The sequence below is a fragment of the Protopterus annectens genome, chromosome 1.part0 (assembly GCF_019279795.1).
Source record: "Protopterus annectens isolate FY-2018-M chromosome 1.part0, PAN1.0, whole genome shotgun sequence".
In the NCBI taxonomy this organism is placed as follows: Eukaryota; Metazoa; Chordata; order Ceratodontiformes; family Protopteridae; genus Protopterus; species Protopterus annectens.
The window spans coordinates 1,611,067,295-1,611,086,209 of NC_056725.1; the positions used below are offsets into that span (position 1 = coordinate 1,611,067,295).

At 37.3% G+C, this 18,915-nt stretch overlaps 1 protein-coding gene across 1 annotated transcript in view; it reads left to right on the forward strand.

Annotated features, from left to right (window-relative positions):
- Window positions 1-1,316: 1,316 nt before the first annotated feature.
- Window positions 1,317-18,915, forward strand: part of CACNA1I (calcium voltage-gated channel subunit alpha1 I) — a 3,136,920-nt gene continuing 3,119,321 nt past the window's right edge. The window contains exon 1 of the mRNA XM_044073362.1: window positions 1,317-1,424. Within this exon, the coding sequence (XP_043929297.1) occupies window positions 1,332-1,424 (93 nt within the window). The 5' untranslated portion in view covers window positions 1,317-1,331. The remainder of the gene's footprint in view (window positions 1,425-18,915) is intronic.

Below are 18,915 nucleotides of genomic sequence, written 5' to 3' on the forward strand. Positions count from 1 at the left end.
GCAGGCTTAGAAACACATACAGGCATACACACACACACACACAAACACACACACACGCACACACACACACACACACAAACACATACATACACAAATGTGCACAAACATACTTGCTCTCGGCATTTATTTTTAAGTACATTGGGCAAGATACTCCTGCTCAGGTAGGTTCTCTTATTATGATGATCACTATGACTTTAGGAAAATTGGAAACAAACTTGCACATTAAGAAACGCTTTCTTGAACCATATCTACACTGCCTTAAGTGATCACACTGCCAACTACCTCTACTGGACACAGCACAAGTTTGAGCATGGTAACCATAAACTTCACAAAGACTCCACTCAGTGGAGAAATTATTTGATTTTTTTTACATGTTATGTTCTCCATGCTTTTTTTAAGGACCATTTGCAGCTAATATTGTACACATATATGTGTTACATCTAGACTACTTTCTTAGAAGTAAAACAACGTTTCCCGTGTACCTACTCAAAAAGTGGAAAATGATACTCTTATTGGGCAGATTAAATTCACTTTGTAAAATGTAGCATTTTAAATCTGCAAAATAAATTTAGGATACTATTTTCAAAGAAAGTGAGTTTTGTTTTGTAATATGTTGCATCCTCCATCGTGTCTGCCTCTTCATAATACTATTATTAGAGAATATGTCTGCATTTGGTAACTTAGTCTCCAGATTACAAGTAGGACTCACCAGGTTGCATATAAATACAAACTGGTACACCTTAGTTTTAGAAATGTATATTTTCTTTCTTTCTTTCTTTTGTTCTTTCTTTCTTTCTTCCTCCCTTCTATTCAGTTCCCACTCTTCATTCCACCTGGTTTGCAGAACACAATTTACTGAAGCACCTATAGCACCTATAATAATGAATCAACCCTTATATGACATTCATTCTTCTTGACTGGTTTTACCAACGTCATAACTGAGTATGTAAAATGTATCTAAATATGTGACATATCATCTTCACAGTGAAAAGAAGCAAAAGGCATGCAGCTGTTAAGCGCACAAATGTTTAGTAAATTAATAAAATAAAAATTTTTAACAGATTCATGCATCAGTTTTGTATCTGTCATTGCAGAAACCTGACCAATTCCTGTGAATAGTGGCCTTTGATATGATAAAACAGGGACCTACCTCACAGTGCATGATGTGTGAGGTATTGTTAAACTGCTCATTGTGGCACATGAAAGAGTGGGGGATATAAAACTTTGCTGCTGATGCAGGCTTAGATTACAGTACTGTCTTTTGTGAATGTAACAGATTACATTGATAAGTTCCTTAACTCAGTGTCTTTACCTGGTTCGAATTTGTCAGCATGATGATTATCCTTCTGAACTGTGTAACTCTGGGAATGTATCAACCTTGTGATGATATCGACTGTTCATCAGAGCGTTGCAAAATCTTGCAGGTAAGAGCACACTATTCTTTTATTATGACTTCTTTTCCTGTTTCTATGAATACATGCAGATGCATAATTTTTCTTTAATTTTTAGGAGTCCTTTTGAAAAGCAAGGAAGTTACAGAAATGTATATTTTTACTAGTCTCTGATGTCCAGGGGGGGGGGGGGTCCACATTCTAATCTTTCTTCAAAGAAAATAATGCATCAGGAACTGGAAAAGTACTTTGTCAATTTACAACTCACTTGCCTTCTGTAAAGTTGGAATATTGGGAAATACTGAAAAAATCTCATGACTTTTCTGGGATTCACAGACCTGAGATATTTTTACTGTACCAACCTGATATTACTATTTGTTATTATAGCATGCTATATTGAACTGCACCACTGTATATGTTTCATTTGTTGTCACAACATAGATTCAAGTTAAGGAAGTCACATCAAATAAAAATAATGGATTTTACTGAGCAAAACAGATACATTCACAGTTCCCATGGCCCAACATTACCTTGACTGTTTTCCTTCTGGAATGGATTGAGCTACCCTTCCTATTGTAAATTACAACTGAAGGCAATAATTTGAGCCTTATACCTATCTATCCTCCTACCTGACAGTATTCTATACTACTTAGTACTAGGTAAAAATGCACTTTCCATTAACAGACCAATGCCATCTTGCATCCCTTTCTTGAAGCATTCCTGATAGCTACTTTGCAAGAATAGCACTTCTACTTCCCTACATTCCCAAATAATGCCATGGAAACTGGCTACATACAACTTCTCATAGGTCACTTGAAAGGAAAAAGAAAAAAAAAACAGCTAAATGTGACCTTTTGAGAAGGGCTGATTCCTTACTGATTCAGTGTCTGGCAAGTCACCATCTGTAACAACAATATGCAGTCCTGTGTTATGGTCAACTTTTTTGGAAAGGATTTGTAAATGTTAGACCTCTACAGCCAAAAAATAAAAAAATAAGATGAGTAACCATCAAGAAGGGATCGGACTGCTGTAGCCTTGTGGTAATTTCATCTCAAATCCCTGGGTCCCTGTCATGATTCAGTCCTTGATCACAGCCATCATTAACACCTGTTTCACTATCACCCAGCTCACTGCCATCATTAACACCTGTTTCACTATCACCCAGCTCACTGCCATCATTAACAACTGTTTCACTGTCATCCCAGCTCACTGCCATCATTAACACCTGTTTCACTGTCACCCAGCTTACTGCCATCATTAACACCTGTTTCACTGTCACCCAGCTCACTGCCATCACAGCTTACTGACATCATTAACACCTGTTTCACTATCACCTAGCTCACTGCCATCATTAACACCTATTTCACTGTCATCGCAACTCACTGCCATCATTAACACCTATTTCACTGTCATCCTAGCTCACTGCCATCATTAACACCTGTTTCACTATCGACCAGCTCACTGACATCATTAACATCCATTTCACTGTCACCTAGCTCACTGACATCATTAACACCTGTTTCACTATCACTCAGCTCACTGCTATCATTAACACCTGTGTTATTGCATCCCAGCTCACTGCCTCATTAACACCTGTTTCACTGTCACCCAGCTCACTGCCATCATTAACACGTTTCACTGTCAGCACAGCTCACTGCCATCATTAACACCTGTTTCACTGTCATCCCAGATCACTGCTATCGTTAACATCTGGTTCACTTCATCCCAGCTCACTGCCATCCTTAACACCTGTTTCACTGTCACCCAGCTCACTGCCATCATTAACACCTGTATCATTATCACCCAGCTTACTGCCTTCATTAACATCTGTTTCACTGTCATCCCAGCTCACTGCCATCATTAATATTGTTTCACTGTCACCCAGCTCACTGCCATCATTAACAACTGTTTCACTGTCATTCAGCTCACTGCCATCATTAACACCTGTTTCACTGTATTTCCAGCTTACTGCCATCATTAACACCTGTTTCACTGTCACCCAGCTCACTGCCATCATTAACACCTGTTTCACTGTCACCCAGCTCACTGCCATCATTAACACCTGTTTCACTGTCACGCAGCTCACTGCCATCCCAGCTCACTGACATCATTAACATCTGTTTCATTGTCATCCCAGCTCACTGCCATCATTAACACCTTTTTCATTGTCTCCCAGCTCACTGCCATCATAAACACCTGGTTCACTGTCATCGAAGCTCACTGCCATCATTAACACCTGTTTCACTATCGACCATCTCACTGACATCATTAACATCTGTTTCACTGTCACCTAACTGACTGCCGTCATTAACATCTGTTTCACTGTCATCCCAGCTCACTGCCATCATTAACATTGTTTCACTGTAACCCAGCTCACTGCCATCATTAACACCTGTTTCACTATCGAACATCTCACTGACATCATTAACATCTGTTTCACTGTCACCTAACTGACTGCCATCATTAACATCTGTTTCACTGTCATCCCAGCTCACTGCCATCATTAACATTGTTTCACTGTAACCCAGCTCACTGCCATCGTTAACACCTGTTTCACTATTGACCATCTCACTGACATCATTAACATCTGTTTCACTGTCACCTAACTGACTGCCATCATTAACACCTGTTTCATTATCACTCAGCTCACTGCCATTGTTAACACCTGTTTCATTGCATCCAAGCTCACTGCCTCATTAACACCTGTTTCACTGTCACCCTGCTCACTGCCATCATTAACACCTGTTTCACTGCCAGCACAGCTCACTGCCATCATTAACACCTGTTTCACTATCACCCAGCTCACTGCCATCATTAACACCTGTTTCACTATCACCCAGCTCACTGCCATCATTAACAACTGTTTCACTGTCATCCCAGCTCACTGCCATCATTAACACCTATTTCACTGTCACCTAGCTCACTGCCATCATTAACACCTGTTTCACTGTCACCCAACTCACTGCCATCACAGCTTACTGACATCATTAACACCTGTTTCACTATCACCTAGCTCACTGCCATCATTAACACCTGTTTCACTGTCATCCCAGCTCACTGTCATCATTAACACCTGTTTCACTGTCATCCCAGCTCACTGTCATCATTAACACCTGGCTCACTTTTTGAGCAGTAGATACTAGGACAGCTCCAGACTACCCACATCATATGAAAGAAAAGCAGGAACATTAGATTTGTCAGAACATCTTTTCTATGCATTTGTATGTTCTTTCCTTCAAGGATGAATTGTCATATGCCACATTTGCTTTTATTTTAAGGTGAGTGCAGAATTAGCAGAACCTTGGCAGATCATCTTCTCTGCTCATGGGGACAGTTTACTAGTTTGCTGACAGCTGGACAGTGAGCTGCTGCTATTGGGTGACCTTACAATCATTGTGTGACGTTACAATCAACAGTATATATTTTAATAACAAAGACAACATCTGTGCTCTTAACATCTGAGCACTGCGCAACCAGTTGCAGCCAGGAAAATGAGTAAAGGATCGTAGCTGATTCCCTTCAGTCTGATAAAGATAATGAAATGTATATCAGGGATCTACAAACTAGGGATCACTATCTGTTACAAGTGAAATCTGCTATTATTCATATCTACTCTCATTTTACCTATCTGTTTAAATCAAATATTACAATTTTAGGTAACTTTATTTAAAAATCAAGAGCTTGCTATAACTTTAATACATATTTGATTTTTTTTTTAATTTTTACCACACATTATTTGATCTTCATTTCTTTAACATTGATTATTTTCCTTTTATTTTACACAGTGTTTTACTGTTGTGCATTTCATTCATTTATCAGATATAAGAAACATTTCAATCCAATTCCAGCTTCATGTTCTGTAACTGCAAAATGTATATTCGCTAAACATACAAAAATACAAAATGAGTAGCCATGAACTATACCCTTGCTAGCCATCAGTTTTGGTAGTCATATCACTCCTGCTAGCCATCAGTGTTGATAATCATCTCACCAGGTTGCAGCTATGATGGATGGTTGTTTATTTTTCTTACTACATAACACACAAGGAGCATAGAAACACTTGGGATGTTCTTCCTTTGAGCATATTTCTTTTTAAAAGAGGGAGAATGTCAGTTAGAACAAATGTTAATATGATATATTGATTTGCTATAGATTAGTGTCAGTAAATAAAGTCTGTGATTATAGATGGATGGCAGATAGAGATATACAGACAGATAGCTAGACAGACAGACATATAGATAGATAGATAGATACATAGATACATAGATAGACAGATAGATAGATACTATATCTGGTTCCACATTCCCTAACTGGCTCCTTTTATACATAACTTCCCTGCTTTGTTCCAACATTGTTAAAGCCTCTCAGTCGATTACTCTTGTTTCCATCAGGCGCAGGAATATTCCTTCTATTCGTCCACTGAAATAAGTCTTCCTAACATCACTGTTAGAGTCCTCCATGTACACTGTATGCCATGTACATCTGCCTTTTCTTCCCTAGATGCAGTTACTAACCATATTCCCTATATTTGTCAAATGCATTTACCTCTGTGCCGTTTCACTTCTATCAATTTCTTTTTTCAAGATACATGCGTTATCTTAGAAATGTTAGTCTTTATCCCTTTGTTTTAATTTAGCATATACATTGTTTTTTAACCTTTTTACCTAGATGATTTTTTTTTCTTGATGATTCTAATTATCTATGATTGATTTTATTTTGAAATAAAACACTTTATCTAAGAATTTTCTATAATTTTTGTAAAATGTATAAAAAATATGTAGAAGAAGCATGACGTTCGGTAGCTGTTGAAAGTAACCAAAGTCATACTTGAAGGAAAAGGAAGGTGCACTTTGTAGTATCTGTCCTTATTTTAAATCAAAGCAAAATGTATACATTAAAATGAAGTGCAGTTGCCATGTATACGTGTATGTACATATGTATGTGTATGTATATGCATATGTGCATGTACTGTATATGTGTATGTATTATGTGTATTTATATGTATATGTACATGTGCATGTATATATGTACGTATATATGTGCATGTATATGTACATGTGTTTGCATATGCACAAATATATGTGCATGTATATGTATATATATATATATATATATATATATATATATATATATATATATATATATATATATATATATGTATATACATATGTATTGTATGTCCACCTTTACAGAAGGCTACAGATGTTAGAGCACTATTGTGCACTGTGTCTCTTAGCCACATTGATGTCGGCCACTGCTCTGTCTACAAATCAGCCACAGTCAGACCACTACTGATCTTGTGAGGCCTCATAGTCATTAGACTGTTACTATCATCATCACTTTTCTTTATAGTACTGTCTCATCTTACTTAAATATGTGGATTTTCATGCAATACTGCAACTTCACCCATCAAATTATTCTTGATAATTCTCTTAGTATCTCTTTAAAATACCCTGTCACTGGTGCATTCCTTCATGGATTTGAGGTTTTATTATATGCAGACTGCCTATCCTGTCTTCTGTGGTGCATAAAGATTTACCATGATTAAGATGAGGGCTTTTACTTTTCATTCATTATTATATGAGGTATTAGTTGTTCTCTTATCATCTTGCTTTATTCCCCATTTTACTGCAGAGATCATCATTTTGAATCAACATCATAAACTGGTAGATGTGCACCAGTATGATTACTGCAGAAGTAGCTTTAGCTATGTGTGTTATATCCTGATATGGCTATAACAGCCAGCAAGCTTATATATCTTAATGGTACCATCCATCCACCTAATAACCATTATTCAGCTTGAGCTGATCTAAAGAAAAATATAGTGGTTTCTACGCCAAGCCCTTCAAAGCTTTCCTGCTGCCGAAGAGTGTTCTTCTTAGGAGCTTTCATGGATTGATGGTTATCTAACACTTTCCATTGCTGGCAGATATGCTGAGGGAACAAAATACTTCCACTCTTGCATTTTTTGACAGAAAATGAGCGTTTTCTGTGAAAGTATAAATTTTATGCTGTTTTGTTTTTGACTATCACATGACTTTTATTAACTTTTAAACAGGAAAGTTAATTTTTACTCTTGTAGAAAAAAGTTGCTACTAATGTAAAACTACTTTTAATGAGGTAAATGCTGTGTTATTTTAATTTTGGAGCTCCAGTAAGTGTTTTAAGTGTTTTTTTTTACTGTGTTTTGGGTGAAAAAGGTGATTTTTTTACTACGTACATTTCTTACTGACTACTGCTTCCAGACTTCCTGGAAAACAGGCAACATTTTCAACTTTACCATGCTACAAGTACCTCTATTATTCCTTCTACCAGACACATTAATGGAGAAAATAATAAACAGCTTTTGCTAGCACAGCAGGCTAAAGTGCCTTAACCACCTCCCTCTGGTGTAACCTCTAACACCATTGTGGACTGAGGGTCAAACGTGTCCTCTATGTCATGGGTGGATAAGAGAACACTACTGTTGTTGGTCACTGAAGAAGCAATGAATTCCTGTCTACTTAGACAAAATGGATTACCTTTCCCTAGGGATGCTTTGCCTGGCAAAAGTGTGTCAAAAAGAAGTAAAGTTTCATATTAAGAAAGAGCACTACAGATGTGATGTTTGCTCTGAGGGCGTTGATTGGAGAAGTATAGTGAAGGTCAGAAGCATTTGTATTGTGTCTTTGTAGACTTAGAGAAAACATATGACAGGGCGCCTATAGAGGAGTTGTGGTATTGTATGAGGAAGTCAGGAGTGGCAGACAAGTATGTAAGAGTGGTACAGGATATGTACGAGGGCAGTGTGACAGTGGTGAGGTCTGTGGTAGGCATGACAGATGCGTTCAAGGTGGAGGTTGGATTACATCAAGGATCAGCTCTGAGTCCTTTCTTATTTGCAATGGTGATGGACACGTTGACAGATGAGATTAGGCAGGAGTCCCCATGGACTATGATGTTTGTGGATCACATTGTGATTTGTAGTGAGAGTAGGGACCAGGTAGAGTAGACCCTGGAGAGGTGAAGATATGTTCTAGAGAGGAGAGGAATGAAGGTCAGCAAGACTAAGACAGAATATATGTGTGTGAATGAAAGGGTGGATAGAGGAATGGTGAGGATGCAAGGAGTAGAGGTGACAAAGGTGGATGAGTTTAGGTACTTGGGATCAACAGTTCAGAGTAATGGTGAGTGTGGCAGAGAGGTGAATAAGAGAGTGCAGTCAGGGTGGAGTAGGTGGAAAATAGTGTCATGAGTGATTTGTGACAGACTGCTACCAGTAAGAGTGAAAGGGAAGGTCTACAAGATGGTAGTGAGACCAGATATGGGTTGGAGATGATGGCAATGATGAAAAGGCAGGAGTCAGAGATAGAGGTGGCAGAGTTAAACATGTTAAGATTTACATTAGGTATGAAAGGGATGGACAGGAGTAGAACTGACTATATTACAGGGTCAGCTCAGGTTGGACGCTTTGGAGACAAAGCCAGAAAGGTGAAATTGCATTGGTTTGGACATGTGCTGAGGAGTGATGCTGGGTATATTGGGAGAAGAATGGTAAGTATGGAACTGCCAGGTTAGAGGAAAAGATGGAGGCCTAAGATAAGGTTTATTGATGTGTTGAGAGAGGACATGCACATTGTTGGTGTGACAGACCAAGATGCAGAGGACAGGAAGAAATGGAAAAAGATTATTTGCTGTGGCGACCCCTAACAGGAGCAGCCCAAAGAAAAAGAAGAAGAAGAAGGTTTCTGATTCAGATTCTGGGGACAGTATGGCTGCTAAGAATCATTTTGAAGGATTTTCTTTTTCTAAAGCTATTTCCAGAATGAATCAGTAGTTTCAGGAGAACATATTGACATTCCAATGTCCTTACAGAGGTATTGCAAGTAGTGCTTCCCGAAACTTCTCCAGTTGTGTTTGCTCTTTCAACACTGGAGGATGTTTTTGTTACAGTATGTAACATAGCTGATATCATGCCTGTTTCCCCCAAGAAAGCAGATTCATTGTATGATGTTGCTCAATCTTATAAGTTTTTATATTTTAGTCTTGGATCAGACCCAACAGCTATTGATCTAGTGAACTCAGCTACTGCTAAACAGCTGGTCAATACCAATCTTCCACCTTCTGACAAGGATGGAAAATATTTTGATTGATTTGGGAAATTGCATCCTTCTGTAATACTTACTTTTAGAATTCTCAGTTCTCAAGCTCATGTTTCAAAGTTTATGCTTGCATCCTTTGAGAACATAATGGCATCTGTTTCTGATTCAGAGATAAATTGTTATTTATGTAACCATACTGATTCTTTAATTCTTTTAGCTAACCACTGCTTGAAATGTAATTTTGTTTCTGCTGATGCCACTTCCAAGGCTGATGCCACTGGAACTGTCAGGAGAAGGTTTACTAGGATGCATACTGAAAACTTTCCAGTGGATGTCAAAGCTGAAATTATGAATTATCCATTAGAGAGTTAGGTTTTTGACCATCTTCTGCAGAGCTCCTTAAAAATGTGTCGAGAGAGAGAGAGAGAGTGAAGCTGAATCAAGGAAACCCTCAGATTTTTCAAACTTCCATCTCCAAATTTGCTAAGGAATTTTATACTACCCCTACAATCTTTTTCAAAGAGCAAAATAAATAAATAGAACAAGTTGCTAGTAAGCAAACATTTAAAAAGTGAAGTTAGGGAGGTCCCAAAAAGAAAGCATGAAGACCCCAGAATGAAGGGCAGTCTAATAAAGCTAAATGAGTAAAAGACCCCTGAAACCTTTAATTCTTCCAAAAAGACTGAACCTTCATTTCTCTCTTTAGCAACAGATAGTTTCAGAGAGATGGGTTCTGCCAGACTAAACTCTTATTTTCTTCCTGTTATTCAGCATCTGCTGTCTCAGGATGTGATAGTAGTGCCCAATACTCCTCTGTTTGCAGAAAGGTTTGATACCAAGAATATATCTGGTACCAAAAAAATAAGAGTCATGGAGACCAGTTCTGGATCATTCCTTCCTAAACCATTTTGTAATACTGCCTGAGTTCAAAATGTTATCACAATCTGTTACCCCTCACTCCTATTTTGAGTTTTCTGGTGATCTTAGATTTAAAAGATACATACAATCCTATTACCATATATCCAAGTTTCAGATGTTTCTTAAGGTTTGTTGTGTCAGAATCACAGTATTGGTTCTCTGCATTACCCTTTGGTCCATCTACTACTCCAAAGGGGAATTTTTTCTTATTTAGATGATTTACTTATCTTTGCAGGCTATTTTTCCATGTGTCAGGAATCTCGCTCTTGGGTAAGGGTTCCTGAAGAAGATACAAAAGTCTTGTTTTCAACTTGTCATGGGGTGTCTCCTAGATACTTCAGTCCAGAGAGCTTTTCTTACACAGGAAAAAGAAGATCTTGGTCTAGATCTATTCCTGAATTTTTCCACTCTGACTTTTGTCTCAGTGAGGGAATTTTTCAGGAATCTGGGTCCTGTGCATTCAATGGTCCTTATTATTCATCTAGCAAGACTCCACATAAGAAAAATTCAATGTTACTTAAATTCTGTGTGGTCCAAACATCAGTGTGCACTGACATCTCTGGTTATAGTTTTGAGTTTGTATAAAGGAAGATTTTTGGTGGAGAGAACACATTTATCATACTCCAGGTCTCCCAGTTTTCCTTTTAGCTCAACCATAGTCTGTAACAACAGAGACATCAATCTTTGCTTTAGGAACAGTCTGTATGGGATAAAAATGCAGGGTCTTTGGACAAAAATAGCAGACCAAGCACATTAAATAAAAAAAAAAATGACATTTATACATGTTCTCATCTCTCTCAGTCACCTATGGTCCACTGGGCTATTACCAGTGTTTACAGGAAACAGCATAGTGATGTAGTACATAAACAAACAGAGGATAACCATATCTTACTCTCTAGCCATGGTAACCTCAGACATAGCCCTTAAGCACAATCTGTAGGCATCTTATTTACCATCAGAGTAAAATAATATGGTAGATAAGTGTAGCAGGATAAGGACAGATCCTCACCAATGCAGTTTGAATAAGGGAATCCTCCAGGTACTGAGTCAGCTGTGGGGAACTCCTCCATTTTATCTTTTTGCCTCCCCTCAAGAACAATCTGTTTGAAAAGTTTTGTTCAGGAACTCCATTCATGAAAGCCTAAAAGCCACATTTTGTTTCTTATCCTTACACAGGAATGTTCCTTTGTACTTTAACACCCTATCAAGGGTCATCCTGAAGATTCAGAAAAACTCTCCAAATAAATTGAAGTGACTCTCTTCTGGCCCAGGGGTTATTACCACAAGCCTCCTCATAGACTGATCCTAGTCACACAGGACAAAGGTTGTTTGATATATCCTGACCCTAAACAACTACCGCTAACTGCCTCAGTGATAGAATCTTAATAACTTTTAAATACCAATTTTCTGAGGATGTGCAGCAAGTAATAAAGGAGGCAAGAAAACCCTTTACTGGGAATTAGTAAATGGAAAAGATTTTCTAGTTGTTGCCATCGCAGGAAACAACACACTTTCAGGGCTAGCATTTCTGTGGCTCTACATCTTAAGAATGATTTGTTATTGTCTGCTTGTCTTTCTCCACCATCAAGGTTCAATTGTCATGCTTTTAAGAATGCCTGTCCATGGACCCCATTAAAATTCAGTCTCATACGAAAACATTTTTGAATGGGGTGCTACATACCAAGTTTCATAGAAAACAGGTGTCTCCTCCTTGGGTTATTAATTTTGCGTTGGTATAACTAACGCTTGCTCCAGTTAAACTAGCTCATCCCGTTGATGTGATTATCTTAACATGGAACGCAGTCTTACTGATTGCTGTGATCTCTACAAGAACAGTATCTAACTTGCAAGCTCTTATGGTGGTTTAACCTTATCTCATTTTCCCCAAAGATAGGATATTCTGAAGAACGGATCCTTCATGTATGGCTAAAAAGGTATCCAAGTTAACTTTAAACCACGATATCCATCTCTGTGTCTTCTTTCCAGAAACTACACATGATGGAGAAAGGTCCTATCTTGACAGAAACAATATTTTGTTAACTCTGATCATGTTTTTAATTCCTGTGAAGGTAAAAATAAAGGGCTACCTGTTTCAAAGCAGACTATTTCCAAATGATTGCCTCATGCTATTACCTTTTGTTATGCCCACCCCAACAAGGAAATTCCAGGCAGGATAATTCTACCATGGTTTTGGATTTATCTGTGGCTTTTTTGTAAATGGGTGAACTACAGCAGTATTCTAGAAAGAGCAACTTCATCCTCTGTACATATTTTACAAAGCAGTATAAACTAGATTCCTTCTCTATGTCTAGGGCAGGCTTTTCTTGGACCATTTTCCATGGTCCCCTGGAACCTCATCCTTCCTCCTCCCTGTGAGCCTAGGCTATGCTAATCTACCTGTATAGATAAGGCTACTGGAGCAATGATCGATATGATGAGCATAGTGCAGATGGGTAAGCAAACTTACCATAACAGTGGATCTTCAAATAATCACTGCTGCAGTTACCATTCCCTTCCCACCCCCCTTAGTCTGGTATGGTTTTATTGCCAAGATGAGGTCATTTGTGTTCATTTTTCTAAGATTAACATTTTCACTGCTTTAGTCTCCCTCACTCTCTGTTGGCATGAAAACTATGAAGGGCTTGGCACCTAAACTACTCTTTTTTTTTCAGTTTATGTTGAGCTAATTAACAGTTTGGGCATGCTGAAGGTGCCCTTAAGCTTTTGAAGATTGCCATCTATTATATCCATGGCATGATATAACCTATATAGCTATGGCTACTGCAGCAGTGATTATTAAATATCTACTGTTATTTTTATTTGCATAAGACACAACTGAAATTTCTTAATATATCCAATCTGAACCAAAATGAAAAAAGACTGGCCTGCATCCAGTGTTCATCTGGACCACTGTACCTTTCCTCACTGATCATCCAAACAGAGCTGATAGGAATGCGTGACTAGACCTTCCATTCTAATGCTAAGCTGCCTCATTTTTTATCCATAATATAGTATGATCCTTTAGGAGGCTGCAAGTATGGAGTACTATATGATTATATCCAATTTTTAGTTTATTTACATTGTTTTTGTCTTTTTATTTTCATTTTTTTTCAGTGTTATATTAATGACATTATTCCAAGAGTTATAAATGCAAATCCTGCAATCCTTTCTGAGAGTCACAAATTATGAATTATGTCAGGGGATGGAAACTTGTTTTCTTATTTTGGTTAAGGAAAAATAGCTCTGTGCTTAATTTAAAGACCTCTGAGAAAAGACTGAGAAATTATACCTGAATTTCCAGCTTATATACTTAGATATATGTTCTTCTTTTTTATATTTGTATGTGTGTGCTTTCTTTAAAGAAAGGAAGAATCGTTCATAGTTTTCTTAACTAGTCTGTAAAAATCACTTTCCTCTCAAGTCATCTACCAATTCTTTGTTGTATTTTTAAGCTAAGTGGCTATTGAACTCTCTACATCTTAAATAAATTTACTTGCAAAAGCCCTCCTATTCACTAACTTCCTTGCATCCACCAGTAATCACTATACAGTCATATTATTAATTCTCACATCTTAAACAGCTTAAATATAAGTAACCATCCCATTCACATCTTCACAATCACTATTTTTTACTGCAGTAAACACAACTTTGAAGGGTTTTCCAGCTTACTTAAACAATTTCTGTTTAATACCAGTACCTGCCATCATTGTCTTTCAAAGTAGCTGTAAACAGATAAAACAGACAGTGCACATTTTTTAAATTATTGCACAATGTATTACTTTAGCAATCTTATTACAAATCTTGTTGATTTAGTTACCTTTGATATAAGTAAAACTTGGTTTTGGCTACTGGTGCACATTTTTCTAAATCATGTGTTAACATAGGCAGGTTATTTAATTAGAGATGCTCTAAAGGCTCTTTAAGAGCTTATTTTCAAGAATTTTTTTTGAAGAATTTATCTCAGGAAGTTTAAGAATTGGATCTCTACTGAAATGTTGCCACCTGAAATGCCAAATGCCGACAAGCTAAACAAAAAGACAAGACCCAAAACAAAGTGGATATTCTCCTTAAAATTTCTTTTTGTGGATGGGGCAATCCTTCCACTACACCTCCATGTGAGGGGCAAGTGTCTTACACTCCCCAAATATATATACAATTATACCAATTCTGAGATTGCTATTCCTCTGAGAAAAGGGAATATTCTGAGAAGTGGCATATCAGACTTAGTATATGTAAGTCCATTCTTTTGGGCCATTTGGGGTCTTACTATAGCTGGTCCTGACATTTCAAATGGTTATTCCCTTTTTAATTTCTCCAAGTCTTTTTGGTTTCTAATACCATAATGGGAATGGACCCCATTCCTAAGTCAAAGTACGATTTAAGTTCATGAAATTAGTATTGGTTCCATGTTTGATGTCAGCCAGAAGTGCTCTTCGCAGCACCTGCAATGTGCCCAATAATGACTTCTTCTGCAATTTGTATGGAGTTATATGTATTGGCAACATATCTAAATACGATTACAGATTTTTTTTATAAGACCTGTTGCTCCTACTGGTATTGGAACTGTCTGGGTATCTTTCTTCAACATTGCTTTCATTTCTACCTGCAAATTCTGATATTTTATGACTTTGTGTCTCTCTCTATGCAAGATACTGCAGTCAATGGGTATGGCAACTTCAGTGATTAATACTCATTTTGTCTTCTTTTCTTTGATCATTATATCCAGTTTTCTAGCATCTATCTTTTGAACTGTTGAAAAAGGGTGATCCCATGTGATATAGACCATCATTTTCTATGATGCTTTGTGGCTCATGTTTCCAATGTTTTTCAGCCCCTTCAATACCATGATGTTTGCACAATTCCCAGTGTACCAGTCTTGCCACATTATTATGCCTTTCAGTATGCAGTCCTCCTACCATTAGTATGTCACAACCGGCAATGAGGTGTGCAACTGTTTCCAATTATTTTGGGCTACCAATATTAACCTTTTATCTCTTGATTTGAATTTGCCTCTCCCTAACCATTCCTGTGTTCATTCCTGAGCAGCATGAGGTTCTTCCAGAAGTTTTCTATACCTGCAACTATATTTATGCATTTTCTACATTTCTTGCCTTCTCATCTGGTCCTTCACCTTGTATTCTTTCTTTTGTTTTTTTGGCACATTCAGTTGCTGCCTGATATTTCTACTTCTGGTTTGATTTCCATTCCTGCTTGACACCGATATGCTTCTGCTAGATTAAGCAGGGAAGTCATCTTACATTTATTCCCCTCTTGTTTCAAAACTTTCACTACATTTGGGTCTTATGAGATCAACAGATATTGTGCAGTCCCTCGATTGCAGATCTACATATGTAATCAATTTCAAGGAGGCCTATCCCTCTTTTGGAACCAGGAATATATAATCTTGGTGTGCACTGATTTTTTTTATAAATCATTTGGTGAGCATGAAGCATCCTTCTTGTTTTGCTGTCTAAATTATCCAGCAAGTTTTGAAGCCAGTCAATCACTCCAAAACTGTAAGTTAGGACAGGAAGAGCAAATTAGATTATAGCTTGAATTTTGTTCCAAGTTGTCAATGCTGTTTTCAAAATTAATTTAAGTCTTCTAAAGTATTCCTTACTAAGTTTTATTTGCATCTGTTCATGTTTTATTGTTGATTATTCAACCCCCAAATATTTATACACTCCCTCTTGCTCAAATTCTTTTATATCACATTCTTGTCCCAAACTCATGTTTTCTTGGTGCCACAGTTTTCCTGCTTTAAAGGTTGCTTTTGCACATTTAGTAAGACCAAATGACATTTTTATATCATCTGAAAAAGTTTTGACAACTTGCAGTTGCACTTTCAGTTCCTCATCTGATGAGCTATACAGTTTTAAATCATCGACTCTTGTTTTCTAGGAGCCAAATTATAGCCATGGCCGAAGCTGTTAAGTAGACAGCTTAAAGGGTTAAGAACAAGACAAACTAGCAGTAGTAACACAGAATTACCCTGGAAAATCCTCCTTTTAATTTTTATCCCTGGGATAATAAGTTGTCCTTTATCATGGCTTAATTGCAAAGTGGTCTGCCACTGTTTTGTGGTAACTGTCATATAGTCGATCCTTTGCTCCATATGATTTCTTTTATCGTCTTTTTCTTCTATTGCCATAATTGAGTTTTTTTCTAAATGACTATAAACTCTGTCAGCATCAATTCCAGTGTATAGTTTATGCATTGTTGGAAGACAAATAATTGGTATATAATTTTTAAGGTAGCTGCAGGTTCACTCTTAACTATGAACATTGTTTTTCCTGTTGTTAGCCAGGTTGCTGTCTGTTTGGGGTGATATATAAATAGTTCTTACTCATGGCTAAATCTTTGGGCAAAGATGTTAATACTATCGATTTATCATTTTTGTTATGTTCCACAGGATCTTCATAAATACTTCTCCAAAATATATATCTATTTCTCTTTTTTATAGTGGTCTTTCGATTCTTTTTACCTTGCTTCCCAATTCTCTATAAAACTTTTGGGTCATCAATAAATTGCTTATTTTGTACTTTTCCTTTATATTTATCTGTATAGCTTCTAAGTTTTACCTCCTGTGCATGATAGATCCTGATCTGTTCTAATTCTTCACATTGCTTTTATCACGTCTAGCTATCTGAGTATTTTTGTTGATCTATTCCCTTTTCTATATTCTTCTAACAATGACACTTCATGTCTTAACTGCATTAAAGTTTTCTCTATTCAATACTTCCATGATGGTATTGAATTTCTCCCCTTCCTTTCCCTCACTACCCTGTGTTCTTGTGGTAGAACTTTATCAGTTATTAATTTAGCTGCACAATAATATATCCTGTTTACTTCTGTTATATCACATGGATCTCTATGGGCAGTCCTAATTACTGTGTTCATTTGTTTTATCAAACTTCTGACTTTTTGGGTTTTATTGACCTTCTGCCATCTAAACTATTTTCTATGGAAGCTACGGTGGTGCAGCGGTAGCGTTGTTGCCTCACAGCAAGAGGTTCTCCAGTTCGATTCTCGTCTGGACCGCCTACTGTGTGGAGTCTGCATGCCCTCCCCGTGGTCGAGTGGCATTCAAAAGACATGCATGAATGGGCGTGCCTTCGTTGAAGGTTGGGCATCAGGCTGGTACCTCGGCATCGTAAAAATCTACTGCCAATCATTAGCAGACCGGAGTTCCGCTGTGGTGACCCCTAACCAGGAAAAGCCGAAAGAAGAACAAACATTGATCTTCTGCCGTCTATTTCTTTCATTGATCTTAATGTGTCTACCTATCTCTATTAAGTCAAGCAACTCTTCTCTTAGCTCATTTTCTTCTAAACTGAGGGCACATTCCTTGTTTTCCAGTTCCTGCAGGCATTCTATCGAAAATTCTATAGCATCTTCCTGTGACACATTCTCTTCAATTTCATCCTATGCCGTCCGTTGCTCTGTCATATGGGAAGTCACTGGCCTATCACTCCTTAACATTGACTGTGTCAGAGTTTCCACAATTTCCTGTTGCTTCCCTTGCTGTCCATCTTCAAGTGAACATTCATCCTGGTTTCCTGTGGAAGGCTCCAAATCATCTTCATATGGCGCCTGACCAATTGCTTTCTGTTCCCTTGCTTTCCCCTTAATTTGGATATGCATTACTTTATCCTGTTGTGGTGCTTCCTGAATTAGATTTTCGACACTAAATCCTTCACTTTGCAGGCCCTCCATAATCTCAGTTTCTATTTCTTTAACTTCTCCTTTACTAATGTCCTTTTCTACTTTTCCCCTTTGTCTTCTTAGTTTTTGTATTGTAAAGTTTTCCATGTCTGGATTCCTTTGCCTGTATTTCTCTTAAAATATCTTTGGTGCTGCTGTTTTTGTATTGATTAGTTTTGCTTTCTCCTTTACATAATTATTACACCACATTAAATCTCTTTTCTTTCCCATGTCCATATTTCTTCTTCAGAAATCTGCTGATCTTCTTGTTTCTCTTTACTTCGGGGCCTCACTCTATCATGCTGTGATGTAACCTGCATTAGACCTTCTACACCAAATCCTTCGCTTTGCAGCCACTTCATAATTTCAACTTCTATTTTAAATTCTATTTTACTAATCTTCTTTTCTACATTCCCTCTTTGTGATATTATTTTTTTATTGTAAATTTATTTTCCATATCTGGATGCCTTTGCCTGTATTTTTCTTCCAATATCTTTGGGGCTGCCTTCTTTATATTGATTAAATTGGCTTTCAACTTTGCAAAAATATTGCACCATATCAAATCTCTCTTTCTTTTCCATGTCCATATTTCTTTTTTATACTTTTCAAAAATCTCTAGATTTTCTTGTTTATATTATCACACTTTTTAGATGCTTCTTTTTCCAAGCAGTTCAAAGTTTCTTGGTCTGTACACTGTTTTCACAAATCCGTTGGATTAATGAATGCAGATTTTTATTTGAGGCTTCTGACAGTTCTTCTTGTGGAAGTATTTTTCTTTCCTCTACTTCTCTGTTAATCTTTTTGTATATTTTGTGTCTGGA